The sequence below is a fragment of the Cibotium barometz genome, chromosome 36 (assembly GCF_041138505.1).
Source record: "Cibotium barometz isolate CiBa-2024 chromosome 36, ASM4113850v1, whole genome shotgun sequence".
In the NCBI taxonomy this organism is placed as follows: Eukaryota; Viridiplantae; Streptophyta; class Polypodiopsida; order Cyatheales; family Cibotiaceae; genus Cibotium; species Cibotium barometz.
In genome coordinates this window covers 18,738,811-18,754,422 of record NC_141081.1, presented here as the reverse complement: position 1 = coordinate 18,754,422, position 15,612 = coordinate 18,738,811, and the positions used below count along the sequence as shown (strand labels likewise).

The 15,612-nt window shown below is 43.4% G+C and overlaps 1 protein-coding gene across 2 annotated transcripts in view; it reads left to right on the top strand.

The window, feature by feature from the left end:
* Positions 1-3,432: 3,432 nt before the first annotated feature.
* Positions 3,433-15,612, top strand: part of LOC147617572 (ELF3-like protein 2) — a 47,668-nt gene continuing 35,488 nt past the window's right edge. For both annotated transcript variants that reach the window (XR_015262241.1, XM_086775856.1), the window contains exons 1-2: positions 3,433-4,011; positions 4,209-5,389. Coding sequence is in view for 1 of the 2 variants with exons in the window: in XM_086775856.1 (XP_086631982.1) it covers positions 3,694-4,011; positions 4,209-5,389 (1,499 nt within the window). In the remaining variant the exon portion in view is untranslated. The remainder of the gene's footprint in view (positions 4,012-4,208; positions 5,390-15,612) is intronic.

Below are 15,612 nucleotides of genomic sequence, written 5' to 3'. Positions count from 1 at the left end.
TTCAATATCTTGTCCATCACCATAAACGAACGAAAATGATCTCCTTGCCACATCCATCCTAAGCAATATATCCTTGATATCAAATATAACTCTCTCTCTCTCTCTATACACACACACACACACACACACACACACACACACACACACAATATATATATATATAAGGGCACTGTATATAAAAGCAATCCAAAAGCAAACAAAGACTGCACTTGCACATCTTCAGAAACATTCTCCAATCAAATGCTTCCTTCATTGCACAAAGATAGGTATAAATGTAGGAGGTATAAATGTAGTCTCTTACATTTGCAAACTGCCATTTACATTTAAATTCTTCGACATGCCATTTGCAAAACCTCCTTGTAGACAACATTGGTTGTGAAGAGTTCATTTGAACCTGTTGTGCCACTTTCATATTCCACAATATGCTCACTTTCACTGCAGATGATCTAACACGTGACATAGCGATGTACAGTTGTCCATGTGTGAATACTTGCGTGGCCATATAAAGTCCCAATACACTCAATGTTTGTCCTTGGGACTTATTTATTGACATACCAAAAGCTAACCTGATAGGAAATTGCCTCCTTCTCATGTCAAACGGCAATCGAAGCATAGTAGGCACAAAATGTTATCCTGGGAATAAAAATTGTCTCCAATGTTTGTACCTGTAAGGATTTTTGCTTCTATCACCTTTGAGTTAAATTGCTTGCATATCAATCTGGTACCATTACAAAGTCCCCGTTGAGGGTCGAAATTGTAGAGCAAAATGATGGGCGCATTAATCTTTAGAAGTAAGCTGTGAGGAGGGTAACCACCACCTAAGTTCAAACTGTTCAAGTACTCAATTGGATACAGTATTGCGTCATTCTCACAAGAAACAATAGAATCTGCACTAAGATATTCTCTTTCAAGACCAGGCAACGAAAACAAGGCTAGTTCATTGATCTCATCAACCTCTAAATTTCGTGGTGCAAGAATAGCACGATCTTTGAAGAAGCATGCATAATCCTTAACTCTATGAAGATCTTTGTATACCCATTCTACCAAACTCAAAACAAAGTTGCCATGGATCAACATTTGCGATGGAATTACTACTCTACCTTCATTGTTTGGCTAGCCTATAGTGCCATCCCCTATTTGTAATGTCCATTTGACAGTTTCATGTTCTATACCATAGTAAGCACTCTGTCTAACCCACATGTTTTGGGTGAGCTTTAAAACACTCACATATCTCAAAATATGTGATTGGCATAACGTTGCATCAACAATGTCTTCGCGTGATCCCTTTGACACAACTGGTAAGATTTTCCTAAAGTCCAGAAAGCATAACTTTTCCACCAAACACTGTATCACTTTGCATAATGTCTCTCAATGTCCTATCGAGTGCTTCATATGTGTACCTATGCATCATTGAAGCCTCGTCCCAAATGATTAACCTTGCAAGCTTCAACACCTCGGTCAATGGGCTATTAGCTTTAATTCCACATGTGCTAGAAGCATTAAGTACCAATGGAATTTTGAAACGTGAGTGAGTTGTACGCCCATTCGAGAGTAATAATGCGGCTATTCCAGAGACGATGCACATGCCAAGGCAACGTGTTTCTCTCCACACAATCACGATAACAACTACTACTCACAATGTAAAAGCCATCTAATAATCCCAATGCCTCTTTGATTAAAAGAAGCTTAAGATTGTCATCTAGCTTGTGAGGATCTAAGACTATATAAATGTATTTGTCCACATATATATACACATGTGTGTGTATGTGGGTATGTACACATTTGCACGTCATGTTTGGGTGTGTGTTTGTGTGTTTGTACATGCACACACTCACCTACACACACACACACACACACACACACACACACAGAGTTAATGCATGAAAAATAATAGCACATTTAAGATTATTAAAATATTTTTGCACTGTGTGTCGGTGTGTGTGTGTGTAGGTCAGAGGAGCAAGAAGAAGAAGAATGGAGGAATTGAAAATCATGTAAAACCATCAAAATCTCACCTTTGTATATTGCTTATTGCACAGAAAAACCTACACAGATAAAACGTGCAGAGAGAGCGATTAAATTGAAAAGACCAATAACAATAAAACACATAGAAAAACCAGCACACACAAGACGTACAGAGAGAGAAAGCGAAGCTAGAACACATACAGAATACAGAGAGAGAGAGAGAGAGAGAGAGAGAGAGAGAGAGAGAGAGAGAGAGAGAGAGAGAGAGAGAGAGAGAGAGAGAGAGAGAGAGAGAGAGAGAGGACTCACCACCTGCGTAATGGAGAGAGGGTGGCTGCCTTTGAGTCTAGAGAGGCGGATCTGCAACTCTGCATAGCGAGGCGGCTCTGCAAGTCTCCATGGCAGGGTGCAGGCGAAAGATTTTAAGGTTGCAGGAGTCTAGAGAGGCGGGCCACGGCTCTGCAACTCTGCATGGCGAGGCGGCTCAAACAAATGCGCCACATCTCTCACCCATCTTTGGCCACCCCCCATTCTTTGATGACACGTTGTTGCATGAGGGGGAGTAAGGCCCGTAAGATATATAGAAGATAATATAATACAAAATATAAAGCTATATAATAAAAAGTATAATATATATATAATAAGTAAGGATATTAAATAAATAAATATATTAATTCTATAATAATATATTATAGTATAATGTTATATATAATAATAATAATAATAATACATAAGTATAAATACAAAAATTAAAGACATATATATAGTATATATATTAATATATTATAAATATAATAGTTTAATAAAAAATATATAAATAATATAATATAATATGTTAATATACATAATAATATAATATAATATAAATATATAATTAATAAATAAGAATATATAAAATTATAAAATTTAAAAAATATATAGTAAATATATAACAATATAATACAATAATGATATATAAATCAATATATATATATATAGTAAATATATAATAATATTATATTAATACTATTATATATAAACACATTCACAAACATATACGTACTTGTACACACACAATCACACGTGCATGTGGAGGGTGTATGTATGGTGTGTGTGTGTGAGAGCGCATGTGCACGTACGTGTATGTGCGTGAGAGAGGGTTGTGTGTGTGCATGTAAGATGTGAGTGACGAGACAAAGACATACAGGGTTGTGTGTGCGTGAGAGAGGGTTGTGTGTGTGCATGTGAGTGACGACAGAGACATAGAGGGAATGCGTGTGAGAGGAAGACACACAAATATGAGAGTTGCACACAGACACATGCACACATATGTACACATACACTAATACACGTGCATGTATGTGTGTATGCATCTATGTAGTGTGCACATACACTAATACACATGTGCACACTACATAGATGCATACACACATACGTGTCATACACATATATGTGTAAAAACTTCATACACCAGCGAAGCACAAACTCGAAGCCTAAAGGTAAAGGCGATCATAGAAGGAAAGGAACAAATGGAAAGAAAGTATAATACAAGGTATCAGGTTTTTGGCACTGCTACCTATGTAAGTCAATATCACACAAAAACTTAAAGGTGATGATGGAAGGCGTCAACTCGCAGCTGATGAGGGTTGCAGCTGGATTTTGCTGATTAGGTTACAATCTGTCTCGGATCCAGACAGATTAGGAATCTGTGAATGATGGCTCGGCGAGCTAAAAGGATCCAGAAGTCAAATGAGAGCGCACATCGTTGCATATAACACTGTGTTTAGTAGGGGTTACGGTTCAGCTTTCTCCGATGCAGTAGCCATGAACAGTGCAAGCGATGGTAAAGCAGGCAGCGGTAAGAAAATGCAACACAAAGAAGGGCCTCCATTCGTAACCGGAACTCTGTTTACTCGCCTCCATGTGAATGAAGGAGAGAAAGCAGGGTCAAGAGCTCCCCCTCGTAACAAGATGGCTCTCTATGAGCAGTTCACTGTCCCCTCTCACAGATTTGCGCCATCTCCAAGCCCTTGCAAATCATCTGCCGCATATCCATATCCAGAACAGGTAAGGGCCACAAGCTTCTCTCATAATGGTACGGGTGTTTTATGCTTTATAAGTGATCCAATAAAAGGCATTTGAAAAGCCATGCACATTCTAGAAATTGGTGAGAAATGCCATTTGCGGTCTGTAGATCTTCGGTTTTTTTCTCTGTTGAACATGCTGCAATCCTAATGTCCTTTGGTTGCTTTATGATGATACAGTACGAGTCCAAAGAATATCATAATTCATGTCCTTCACCATGCATGCCTTCCGTGCTGCCATTTACCAATGCACAAAGCTATATTATTTGCCCATCCTTTGGGACTAGCGATAGTACTGCTATATGTGGGAACAAATCTCGGGAATCCCTGTGGCGACAGTTGGCAGCTGGTGGTGCTTTATTAGACAATGTGGCAGCAGCTAGGACAATTAGTAATTTCAAATGCACATCTGAGAAAAGAGCTGAGGAGTTTTCAGACCCAATGCTACCTTCTCACACATTTCACAACAAGACAGCCTGTAGCACGCCAGCACATGGGCAAGGACTTTGTGACAGCTTTGCTGTCGATGTTGCGAAGTTAGTAAAGGGAGCTCAAACTTTAACCATTGGGGATGGTTTGCAGGAAGCTTCTAGTGTCTCTAAAGTCAAGTGCGAAGTTTCAGTTCCTCAGACTCAAGGCTGTAGTTCTGGAGGTGGTGAGAGTGTAGGAGTCAACAGGAAAGTAGTAATTCATGTAACAGATGAGGGGCATAAGATGGCATCAAAACAAGATATGGACACATCTTCCTATAAACAAAACAAAGAATCTTCGAAATTATTACCAGGTGATTGTGGTTCTCGGCAATCAGGGTCCATCGATCTGGGAAAATGGCCTGAGTCCAAGGGGTCTGACCATGCAAGAACGCTACGAGATGGCCCCAGCACAGCAGATGTTGGAATACCAAGTATTGCTGATGAGTGCAGAGATATGGGAGAGAACGAGCTCGACTGTCCGAAAAAAAGCTCATGTGATGCAAGGTGTCTGCATAAAATTTCAGTAGAATGTAGCTCTATATCTAAGAAAGAATGTGAAACATTACTTTGGAATAGAGATACTGCAAGCCTTACCCAAGCACAAGAGGCTGGTTCTCCTATCTCAGATAAGACTGTTGGAGCCAACACACACAAATTCCTAGGTCAAGTGCCTCACCATTCTGCTTGCAACAAATGTGGAAGCTCTGGAGTGTCTGAAACTCCCAGAAACCGCAATGGAGAAGTTGAAGAACTGTCTCAGCATGACATTGGAACGAGAAGAAGCTCCAATGATTTAGAATCACTCTCTGCTCCCCCACTTTCACCAAAAGTAGTGATTAAAGCAGTGGGACAGCTTCGATTTTGGAAAGCTCGTCTGGCTCTTATAAGGTGACACTTTCATTGCTGTATTCCTTTTGTATGTTCATTGATTCTTTTAAAAAAGGAGCTGTTAACTTGTGATAGGGCACAAGGGTTTACACTTCAAAAGTATTGCACACGTGTAATTATCTGTTGGATAATGCATCACGAAGGCTCAACTTTGTGCAAACATGTAATTGCGAATGAATGTTATGCGCTGTTTAGTCTGGTGTTGGTAAGCTATTTGTATTGGTGGCTATTCCTGCTGTGCATTCTGAAGACGAGTGCCATGCACTTTGTATTGTTGTGATTACAAATCTATTTCAAACTTTTCTAGGTGGGAATTGAAGCTGCCTGTGCTGGCCAAAAAGGTAGTTTTCAGGCCAAGCTTTGCAAGCGTAATAAATATCACCATGTGGTCTTGCTGCTTGGCGTGCATCATTGTCAAAGTCGAGGATTGAAGGGTACTCATGTAGCAGTTTTTCTTCTTCCAATACATGCACATGCTCTGGTGTGCGCATGTCCATATATGTGCGTGTGTATATACATACATATGTGTACACACACACTGTCATGTGCATTAATAAATGGATGCCACATGGGCATGATTCTCAGGATTAGCAGTTTCTAGGACAACTTTAGGAAAGAGCTCCTATCAACCTGACTCCTGGAAACAAAAAATGCCACCCTGAACAGTAAAGAAATCTGCATCGCTCACGCCCATAATCCCCCAATATTGGACTGTGAATACATCAAGTCCAAAAAACCTCAACAATGAACTCAGAACACATCTTGTCCATAGTCTTTGCTACACCAAAGCTGACCTTGTCCTGCCAGATTTTTAATGCTTGGAACTCTGACTCACGGTTCCCATTCACAAGAATGGAGCTGCTAATAGCCCTCTCTCTCATCCACAAGCCTTCGACTCATGGTTTCCATGCACCATAATGGAGCTGCTAACAGCCCCCTCTCTCGCCCACAAGCCTCCTCTGGTTGGAAGCACATGGGGAAAACTATCTGAATAACTAGAGAAGAACACCATCGCGGTGCTCTTGGACCGGAATTGCCTTGGGAGCCTAGATGAGTCACTAGAAGTATCTGAATCATTGTCCCGTGTCTTCTTTTCCCTTCTTATGGCATGAAGACTTGCCCTTGCCCTTGTCCTTCTTCTTGGACAAGCAATCCTTAGACCAATGTCCTTTCTTCCCACATGAGTAGCAACGACTCGGACCTTTCTTTTGGACCATAGTAGTGCTTGATCGTGACCATTCTTCCCTGGGAAACGAGGATGGACGCTTCTTCCAATAGAAGGGATCTGAGGTCATCAAAATCCAGTTGACTTGTTGTGACCTGGCACCTCAAAGCCCGAGAAACCACATCATACTCCGGAGGAAGCTTTGTGAGGATTAGTGCAGCCAACTGAGCAGAGGACAAGGCAACACCAATTGCCAGTAACTGATCATGGATGACCTTGGCCTTCATAAGGAACGACTGTAGAGAACTACTATCAAGAAATACCATACTGTAGAGTTGCCCTTGCAGAGGAAGTGCTCTCATCTATGAATCTCGAGCATAGAGATCCTCCAACTTGGACCAAACTTAATGTGCATTGGCGAGAGTTTGCACAGCTGGTGAGGCCTCCTTTGTAATGGTCCACACAAGCACCGAGTGCGCCTTCAAATCACGATCCTCCCAGTGTTGTAATTCCACAAGGAATTCATCCTCTTGAGCCGCCTCGAGTTTTGAGGATGCTTGGGCTTCTTCTCACTGCCTTGAACAATCTCCCACAAACCCTTATGAATGAACCAGATCCGTATATTCAGCTTCCAATGAGCATAGTTGGTTCCATCCAACTATGAATGAACCAGATCCGTATATTCAGCTTCCAATGAGCATAGTTGGTTCCATCCAACTTGTCCTCCGTGCTCGTACAGGGGGGAGCCATATCCACAGCAACAAAGTATGCTGCAAAAATGCAAATCTGAGCACTCCAAGACTTCCCTGGAGCACTTTCCAACGGAGCAAAGCATGAGGACCAATCAGCTGCCTCTGAAAACTGAGGTAGAAAGGTGCGGGACGGCAGCAAAACAGTCCACCAAAATGCACTCGAAACATCCCTCCGAAGGGAGGGGAAGGCGGGGAAGAACCAGATCCGTATATTCAGCTTCCAATGAGCATAGTTGGTTCCATCCAACTTATCCTCCGTGTTCGTAGGGGGGGGGGGGGGGGGGGGCATATCCACAGCAACAAAGTACGCCGCAAAAATGCAAATCTCAGCACTCCAAGACTTCCCTGGAAAACGCAGCAGCTCCTCCTTGAAGAAAAAAAACGGCAGCACTTCAATGAAGGAATGCAGCACCTTCAAAACGCAGGAGGAGAGGAAAGCAAGGTTGCATTTAAAACCCGTTTTTTATTATTTAGGTCCTAGGACGTTTTGGACTTGCAAACGTTCAAACCCGTTTTTTATTTTATTTTTTGGACTTGCACTTGTTACTCTCTTTAGAAGAGGTTTTGTCTGTGATATGCAGCGGAAGTCTTTGTATTGGAAGATCCTGTCACACAAATGCTTACACCATCTTCTGTATCCTGAGTTTCGTGAGTTTAGCAATCCACTTTAATACTTCAAACTTTAAAGAGATGAGAGAGAGATATGAGAACTGCACACCAGATTGGGTCCCGAATTACCCACTGAAGGGCCCCTATCCCGATAACGAGGTAGTATTTGCTTTATTTCTTTAGAGAGAATGACTGTGGACTGTAGATAAGCCAAACGCAAGATCTCGGAGGATCGGAAGCCTGGCTGAACTTTACACGGCTGTAGAAACACCTCGATGAACTGATCTCGAGCCTATGCACTCTTCCCAAGGGCATGAGGAAGGGCTGCACACCTGAGGCTGAGAAAAGAAGGCGGTGGACTGTTCTAAGCTATGTTAGAATGCTGTAAATGCTTATGAATGCTATGTTACCTTTACCAGATGGCTGGGGTAGATGGGGATGATGATTGGGAGGCTGAGAACTGCTGTAGACTGAAACGTAGACTGTATGGATGAGGCTGGACTGAAACGCAAGGTAGCTGCTGTGGGACTGTAAACGCAGGGTTGTGCTGATGCTGGACAGAAAACGCAGGACTGTACTGATGTTGGATTGAAAACGCAGGACTGTTTGCTGTTTTTGGGACTAAGGAGGACTGTACGGCTGCGCTTGTATGCTGTCCTATTGAATTGTTGAGTTAGGACTGTTGACTGGCTGCGTTAGTACTGCTGAATTGCTGCGCTTATGGCTGTAGGGACTGCTGAACTGCATGCGTTGGAGAACCAGGGCTGGCTGAAGCAAACTCAAGCACTCCAAGGGCTGGATGAGACTAGTCTAGTGCTGAAGGCAAGGGAACTCCCAGGGTTGAGGAGGAAAGCTCTTAGCACACTGAAGACTGAATGAGAAACTAAGCCCTATGCAAGCCTATTTATACTAACTAGAGGCTGGTTAAGTTGGCTGGTCATTTATTTAATAAAGTTTATATTTATAAATGACAATAAATGCTAAATAAATACCAAAAAATATGAAAAAAATACCAGATAAATCCTAGTAAATTCCCTAAGGCTTCTGGGATGTTCTAAATGATGCACATGCATATGAATGCATATTATGCAGGATGCAAAGTGCTTTTTGATGCAAACCCTAAGGCTTCTACTGACTCTACATGCATGAATGATTCTCTCCAAGTGGGTTAAGGGACTTGACTGACTGACTGACTGACTGACCCGCTAAGGCTGAGGAATGACTTACGTAGCTCGTGCCTGACTTATCCCGGACTGAGGATGTACAATGGGGTCACGGCATACGACAAATATCATCCTACTGGGTTCTAATATTGTACAACTGTTGCATTGTTGATGATGAGCCAGTTTGTTACCATGCATTGAGAGTGCAGAGTGCATGTGACATTCCCTCCTGCTTAGCTTGGCGGCAGGTTCATGGCTTCCAAGTAGTCCGCCAACAACTGGGGGTACTCCTGGAAGTACTCCTTGTCTAGCCATACGGCTTCGTGGGTGTCTCGATCTCGGAATTTCGTATAGAACTGACGTATCCGTCGACCGGAATCCTGCTTCCATCGATGAAGAAGGATCTGCTCGGGCTCAATAACTTCTGCTTCGTCTACCACGTCTGGCTGCTGTTCATCTGAAACATCAAACACTTATGGACCAACATATGGTTTTAGCCAAGAAACATGGAAAACATCATGCATTGTCCAACTGGTAGGCAACTTTAACTTCATGGAGACATCACTTAACTTTTTGATTATTGGAAAAGGGCCAAAACTACGGAATGAAAGATTGGGACAACGTTTGCCCACTTGTTTCAGTCTCTGTTTCATGATACGCAAATAGACCCAATCCCCTTCCTTGAAGTGGACATCTCGTCTAGACTTGTTTGCCTGTCTGCTATATGCTTCCTGAGCTTTGGTCAAGCGGTTCTTGTCTGACTCAATGATCTCGGAAAATGCTTCCGTGGTTTTATTAGCCTCTAAAGATGGAGACACCATTCTCGTCAAAAGAGAAGAAAAACGGCGACCAAAGGTTACTTCATATGGAGTCCGTCTGACACTGGATGAATGAGTGTCGTTCAAGATAGCTTGGACCAATGGAAGATAATGTTCCCATTTGGACTGTTGGTCATGACAGTACGACTTGAGAACATCAAAGGCCAACTGGTGCAGAATTTACTAAAGCGATCCACAATGGTAAAACATTGAGTGTTACGGGATCCGGTGGATGTTGGTAGAGGCCCTACAAAGTCCATAGATATGTCGATGAAAGGTCCGTCGGGATAGGCAAAGGTTGAAGTAAACCTGCCTTCTTTGTATGGGGAACCTTGACTTTTTGACAAATCTTATAGGCTTGTACATGTGCATAGGCATCACGCCTCATCTTTGGCCAATAAAAGGACCGTTCTAATTTCTCGAGGGCACTATTGGTACCCCTATGTCCTCCAACTAAGGAGTCATGGGCATCTTGGAGAAGAGCGGAACGCTTCTCTCGAGTAACACAGAGACGGTTCTTGTAGAACAACCAACCGTTCTGCACTGAATAGTGGCCAAGCTCAGAATTGAGGGCCAAACTGTATTAAGTACCAAACTCAGGGGAGTCGACATATTGGTCTTTCATACTATCTAAGTCCTTCCTTGTGATTTCGAGAATGGTAGATTCTTGGACTGCCTGGATGCTGGACTTTCGACTAAGAGCATCTGTTACTGGGTTATGCTTACCAGGGATGTATTCAATCATACCTCCAAACTGTTGGAAGATTTGACTCCACTTGGCCTGTCGATCACTCCACTGGGCACTTGGCATAGTCTGAAGCCACTTAAGTGCTTGGTGGTCTGTTTTCACTGCGAAAGCCTGTCCATAAAGAAAAGGCTTCCAATGCTTGAGCTTTGTGATCACACCCAAAAGCTCTTTGTCATATAGCGAATAATTCTTTTCGGCAACATTCAACTTTCTACTGTAATATGCCACGGGTCTATTGTCTTGCTGGAGAACTGCACCTATGGCTACATTGTTGGCATCGGTGATGACCTCGAAAGGTTCGTCCCATGATGCTAACTTTAATACAGGTGCTTTTGAGGCAGCTTTCTGGAGTGTACGGAATACATCAAGCGCCTTGCCTGTAACTGAGACCTTCTGCTTGCGAGTCTTCACCCCCTTGAGCAAGTTGGTAAGAGGTGTTGCAAGGTTGGAAAACTGATGGACATGAGTACTATAGGCCTGACAAAGACCTACGAATGAACGGATTTCTTGGGTGGTCTTAGGAATGTCCCAATCTAAGATCTCTTGAACCTTTGATGGATCCAGTCTAATCCCATCGGAACCGATGATGTAGCCTAAATACTGAACTTCCTTAACACCAAAGATAGACTTTTTAGTGTTTATGTAGAGCTGATTATCAAGCAAAAGGTGCAAGACTTTCTCCACATCTTTCTCATGCTGCTCCGCAGTGGTTGAGAAGACTAGTATGTCATCAAGGAATACTTCCTATGGAGTGACAGTCCCATAGGTAAAACATAGTTCCAGGCACGAGTCTCCCCATGGAGTGACAGTCCCATAGGCAAGACACGGCACAAATACTGGCCCTTCCATGGCGTGACAATCCCATGGATAGAACACAGTCCAGGTCATACACGGGTGGCACCAGTCTGGCTCCCGTCCATACGACACCTTACTGCTAACACACGGGTGGCACCAGTCTGGCTCCCGTCCATGTCAAGCAAAAATACTGGCCTCTTCACATGAGACACCGGCCTGGCCTCAAGTGAACGAGACAAAAAGACTGGAGATGGACCAAATGGTCGGCCAATTGGTGACAGTAACCACTCCCCACAAGAGGCCTGACAAATCGGATGATAAAATACACATATTTTAGATCACTTAACTAATTCAAACAATAGACAACACTTTTAATGTTAAAACTGAAAATAACAAAGAACACTTAACACCATCACGGGGACCGGAAAGGGCCGGCCCTTGGAGTATTTATATGTACAAGTGTTCACGGGCCCTAAGCCAGATTTCTTCATAACAAGGAGTGAGTACAACTTGCAAACAATAAGATTTTGTCGGTGAAGAATTAGTTGTCGGAGTAGACCAAGTCACAAGTAATCTCCCACCTTCACTGGGTGAACACCTGCCCTCACTGGTCTTCTAGGACCGTACACCAACAGGCACGTCTGTACTAACGCCTGGCAAGGTGAAACACCATGGAGGGAGCAATACCTAGTGCTCCCAACATTCCTCATACCCCAAATGACTTTTACTGGCTCCTCCAAAATGTGAGGGCGCGGTCAAGGTAATCATGGAAAGAAGTCACCGTCTTGATGGCCTTATTAATGAAAGAAACAGGGTGTGATATTTTGCCTGACAAGACTTGTACAAGCAACATTTAATTTTAATAGTTACTGATTCTGAAATACAAAGATAAATACTTGACAAATATTCAAATTCAATTCTCAGGAGAAAAGCTCATCCCCTTTTTATTGCACTCCCAAATTGTAGGCAGGTCTTGGCAACAATAGATGTTGGATAGCAGCTGCTACAATTGCAGGGACAATTGGGTACAATCAAGTACAAGCTGGTACAGCAGGTATAGCATGTACAGGTTGGTACAACAAGTCCAGCAAGTACATGCTGGTACAGTCGGGTAAAGGTGGTAAAAGCTGATACAGGTTGGTACAACCAAGTACAACCGAATACAACAAGGTACAACAAGCACGTATTGGTTGCTAATAACAAGGCGGGTACAGGCTGCTAATAACAAGGCGAGTACTTTCCTTTAATCACACTCCCACCAACCATCCACGTGTGGGGGAAGAAGAATTACTTCATGCAATAATAACTATAAATGTCATTAATAATGTTGGGCACCCACATTAGAGCAAATGTCCAGCCAATATTTAAATGTGTGTGAACACCCAACCTTATAATTATTAAGGTTGACATTACTTAAGGGATTTTATATTTGAAAAGGCCAAAAAGGATAATACTTACCACCTGTTCAAATGCCACACCAACTCCTCAGCAAACAGCACACCCACGGTACACTGGACACTGGGGGCGTCCCCGTCCAGTGTACTGGCACGACATAGCAAGCAAACACACGAGAACAAGTCATGCAAAAACAAGTTTATGCATACAAACATAAATGCATGTGCACATGTAATGGACGAAATCTCCCTTTCATGAAACTTGTACAAAGATTTCTTGTCGGGCACAAAACTGGCGCAACAGAAATGTGAAGTCCTGGTTTTTCTATGGAGTGACAGTCCCATAGGCAAAATACAAGTTTGGGCACGGGCCTTCCTATGGAGTGACAATCCCATAGACAAGGTCGGCACAAATATCAGTCCTACCATGGTGTGACAGTCCCATGAATAAGACACAATCCTAGTCATACACGGGTGACAGCAAACAAGCTCCCGTCCATATGGCACAATACTAGTCACACACGGGTGGCACACAACTGGTTCCCATCCATGTGACACCAAATGACTGATCCTTTCACATGGGGCACTGGCCTAGCCACATGTGAACAGGGTACAAATCTAACAACTCTATGGAGTGATAGTCCCATAGAAGTGGCTCCAGAAATGGAGATGGACCAAATGGTGACACAGAGATCCTCGAACCCGGCACCCATTATCCATGTCAATCTACCTCACCAATTTTTTCTGCCCACAAGAGGACACTGAGACGAATGAGGCCACCACAACAACAACGATGGGCCCACCACCTCGCCCCTTAACTGGAGAGCCGAACGGCCTCACCCTCCTTGGACCTCGAGCACCCCAGCCTGTTTGTGCGTGGTCCTGGAACACCAGTGGGACGCTCTCCGCGGAGTCCAGTGAAGGCACAGGACTGTAGAGACTGGATCACTCCAAGTGGTCGTTCTACTTCGAGCCTTTTGTTTGGTACTGTATTCATTTGTACATGGACATCATCTGGTTCTTTGAACGCATGGAGCATTGTATTTGTTAAATACTCCCAATAAATATATCATATATTGAGGGGGGGTCGGCCCGTTCCGGCCCCAGTGCTAGTGTCCATCTATCTCATTTCATTTCATTTCAATTTCAAGTTGTTGTTAAGTTGTCCATTTCAAATTGTGATATTAAGTTGTGCTATTACGCGTGTGGGTGTCCAACGGAGTCTATTCCCACTTGACGGGATCGGTTACATTGGTATCAGAGCACGGTTGTTTCCCTCTCCCTAGTGGGGAAACGAACCAGTGTATTGGACACCCCGCTTCTAGCACACTTAACACAATGGACAGCCAAGGCAACCCTTTGGAAGTGCCTAATTCGAGGGGTCCATCTAGTGCCTCTCGTGGGTCTGATGCTCTGCGAGGAAGGCACAAGCCCCTTGAAAGGGTTAATGATCGTGAATCAAAGGGTCAATTGTCTCGAGGAAAGACAGTCATGCTAGAAGAAGAGCCTGATGCAATGAGGGCTGAATTGGAACATATGAGAAAACTTTTGCAGGCACAAGAGCAAGAGTTAAAATTTTTGCATGAAGATCCCCATGTGCAAAGTGCCATTGAAGCTAGGAAAGCTGATGCAATGGTAGATGTAACTTTTGAGTCCATGGCACGGGAAGTGGGCAAGAAGCCAAGGGAGTTGGCACTTGCCTACCTCCTCTGCAAAGGTGACATCAAAGAGGGGGACGACGGAGAGCTGAAATTCAGAAATCCACCTCGCTTGAAGCATGGAGATCCCGCATCTCAAAGGTTGAGGTCTTTTATGCAAAAGGAAGAGGTGACAGTCACCTCTCGTCATGCGTCTTCTCCACAAGGCACAAAGCCTAACAGGTATATGTATGTTAGTGCTCATGGAGGGCATGAAAGTCACATGCATTCAAGACATGTATCCCATGGTAGGGGTGACAGGTCTGCAACTAGAAGAGCTTTGCTCACTGAATTGTCTCATGGAGAGACATTGCCTTATGCAGGAAAGGCACATGCATCTGATTCTCAAGTTCGTGGAACACATGCCACCGTGCTTCATGAGACTTCCATGATGGCCCATGGAGCCCATGCAGATAGGGCTGTCCCGTTGGATAAGGGGAAAAGAAAAAGAGAAGACCATGAGTCTCATGCCAGAAAGCTCAAGGAATTTAAAGTAGGTGACAAATCTGTTAAGTTTGATGTTTTTCATGGAGCGCATGATGCTTCCAAAGTGTTAGCATTTGTGGCACAATTTGACATTGCTTTTAGCGATGAGGACTTCATTGAGAAGTCAAAAGTACGCCATGCTAGCATGTTTTTGAAAGGGACCGCTGCTCATTGGTGGATCACTGAAAAGATCACCAAGGATCCCATTTGCACTTAAGGATAGATTCTATGCTCAGTTTTTGCCACCAAGTGCGGAGCAAACTCTCACCCAAAAGTGGGACAGGCTTGAGCAAAGAGATAATGAAAGCGTGCAACAGTATGTTAACAAGTTCTGGAAAGTGTTGCTGGAAGTAACTCCCTTTATGCGAATCACTGAGGATGAAAGAAAGAGGAAGTTTCGCTCCGGACTGCAACCAGCATATCGTTCGGGCATTAAATTGCACCCGAAACATACTTTGCAACAGCTCATAGCTTCTGCTCTTGCTATGGAGCAATTGGTGCTCAAAATTAAGCAGGATCAAGGCGGTTCAAAGGGGAAAGACAAGGCTGTCCCAAATCTGCAAAAGGGTGGAGAGCCATCTAAAAAGAACTTCCGG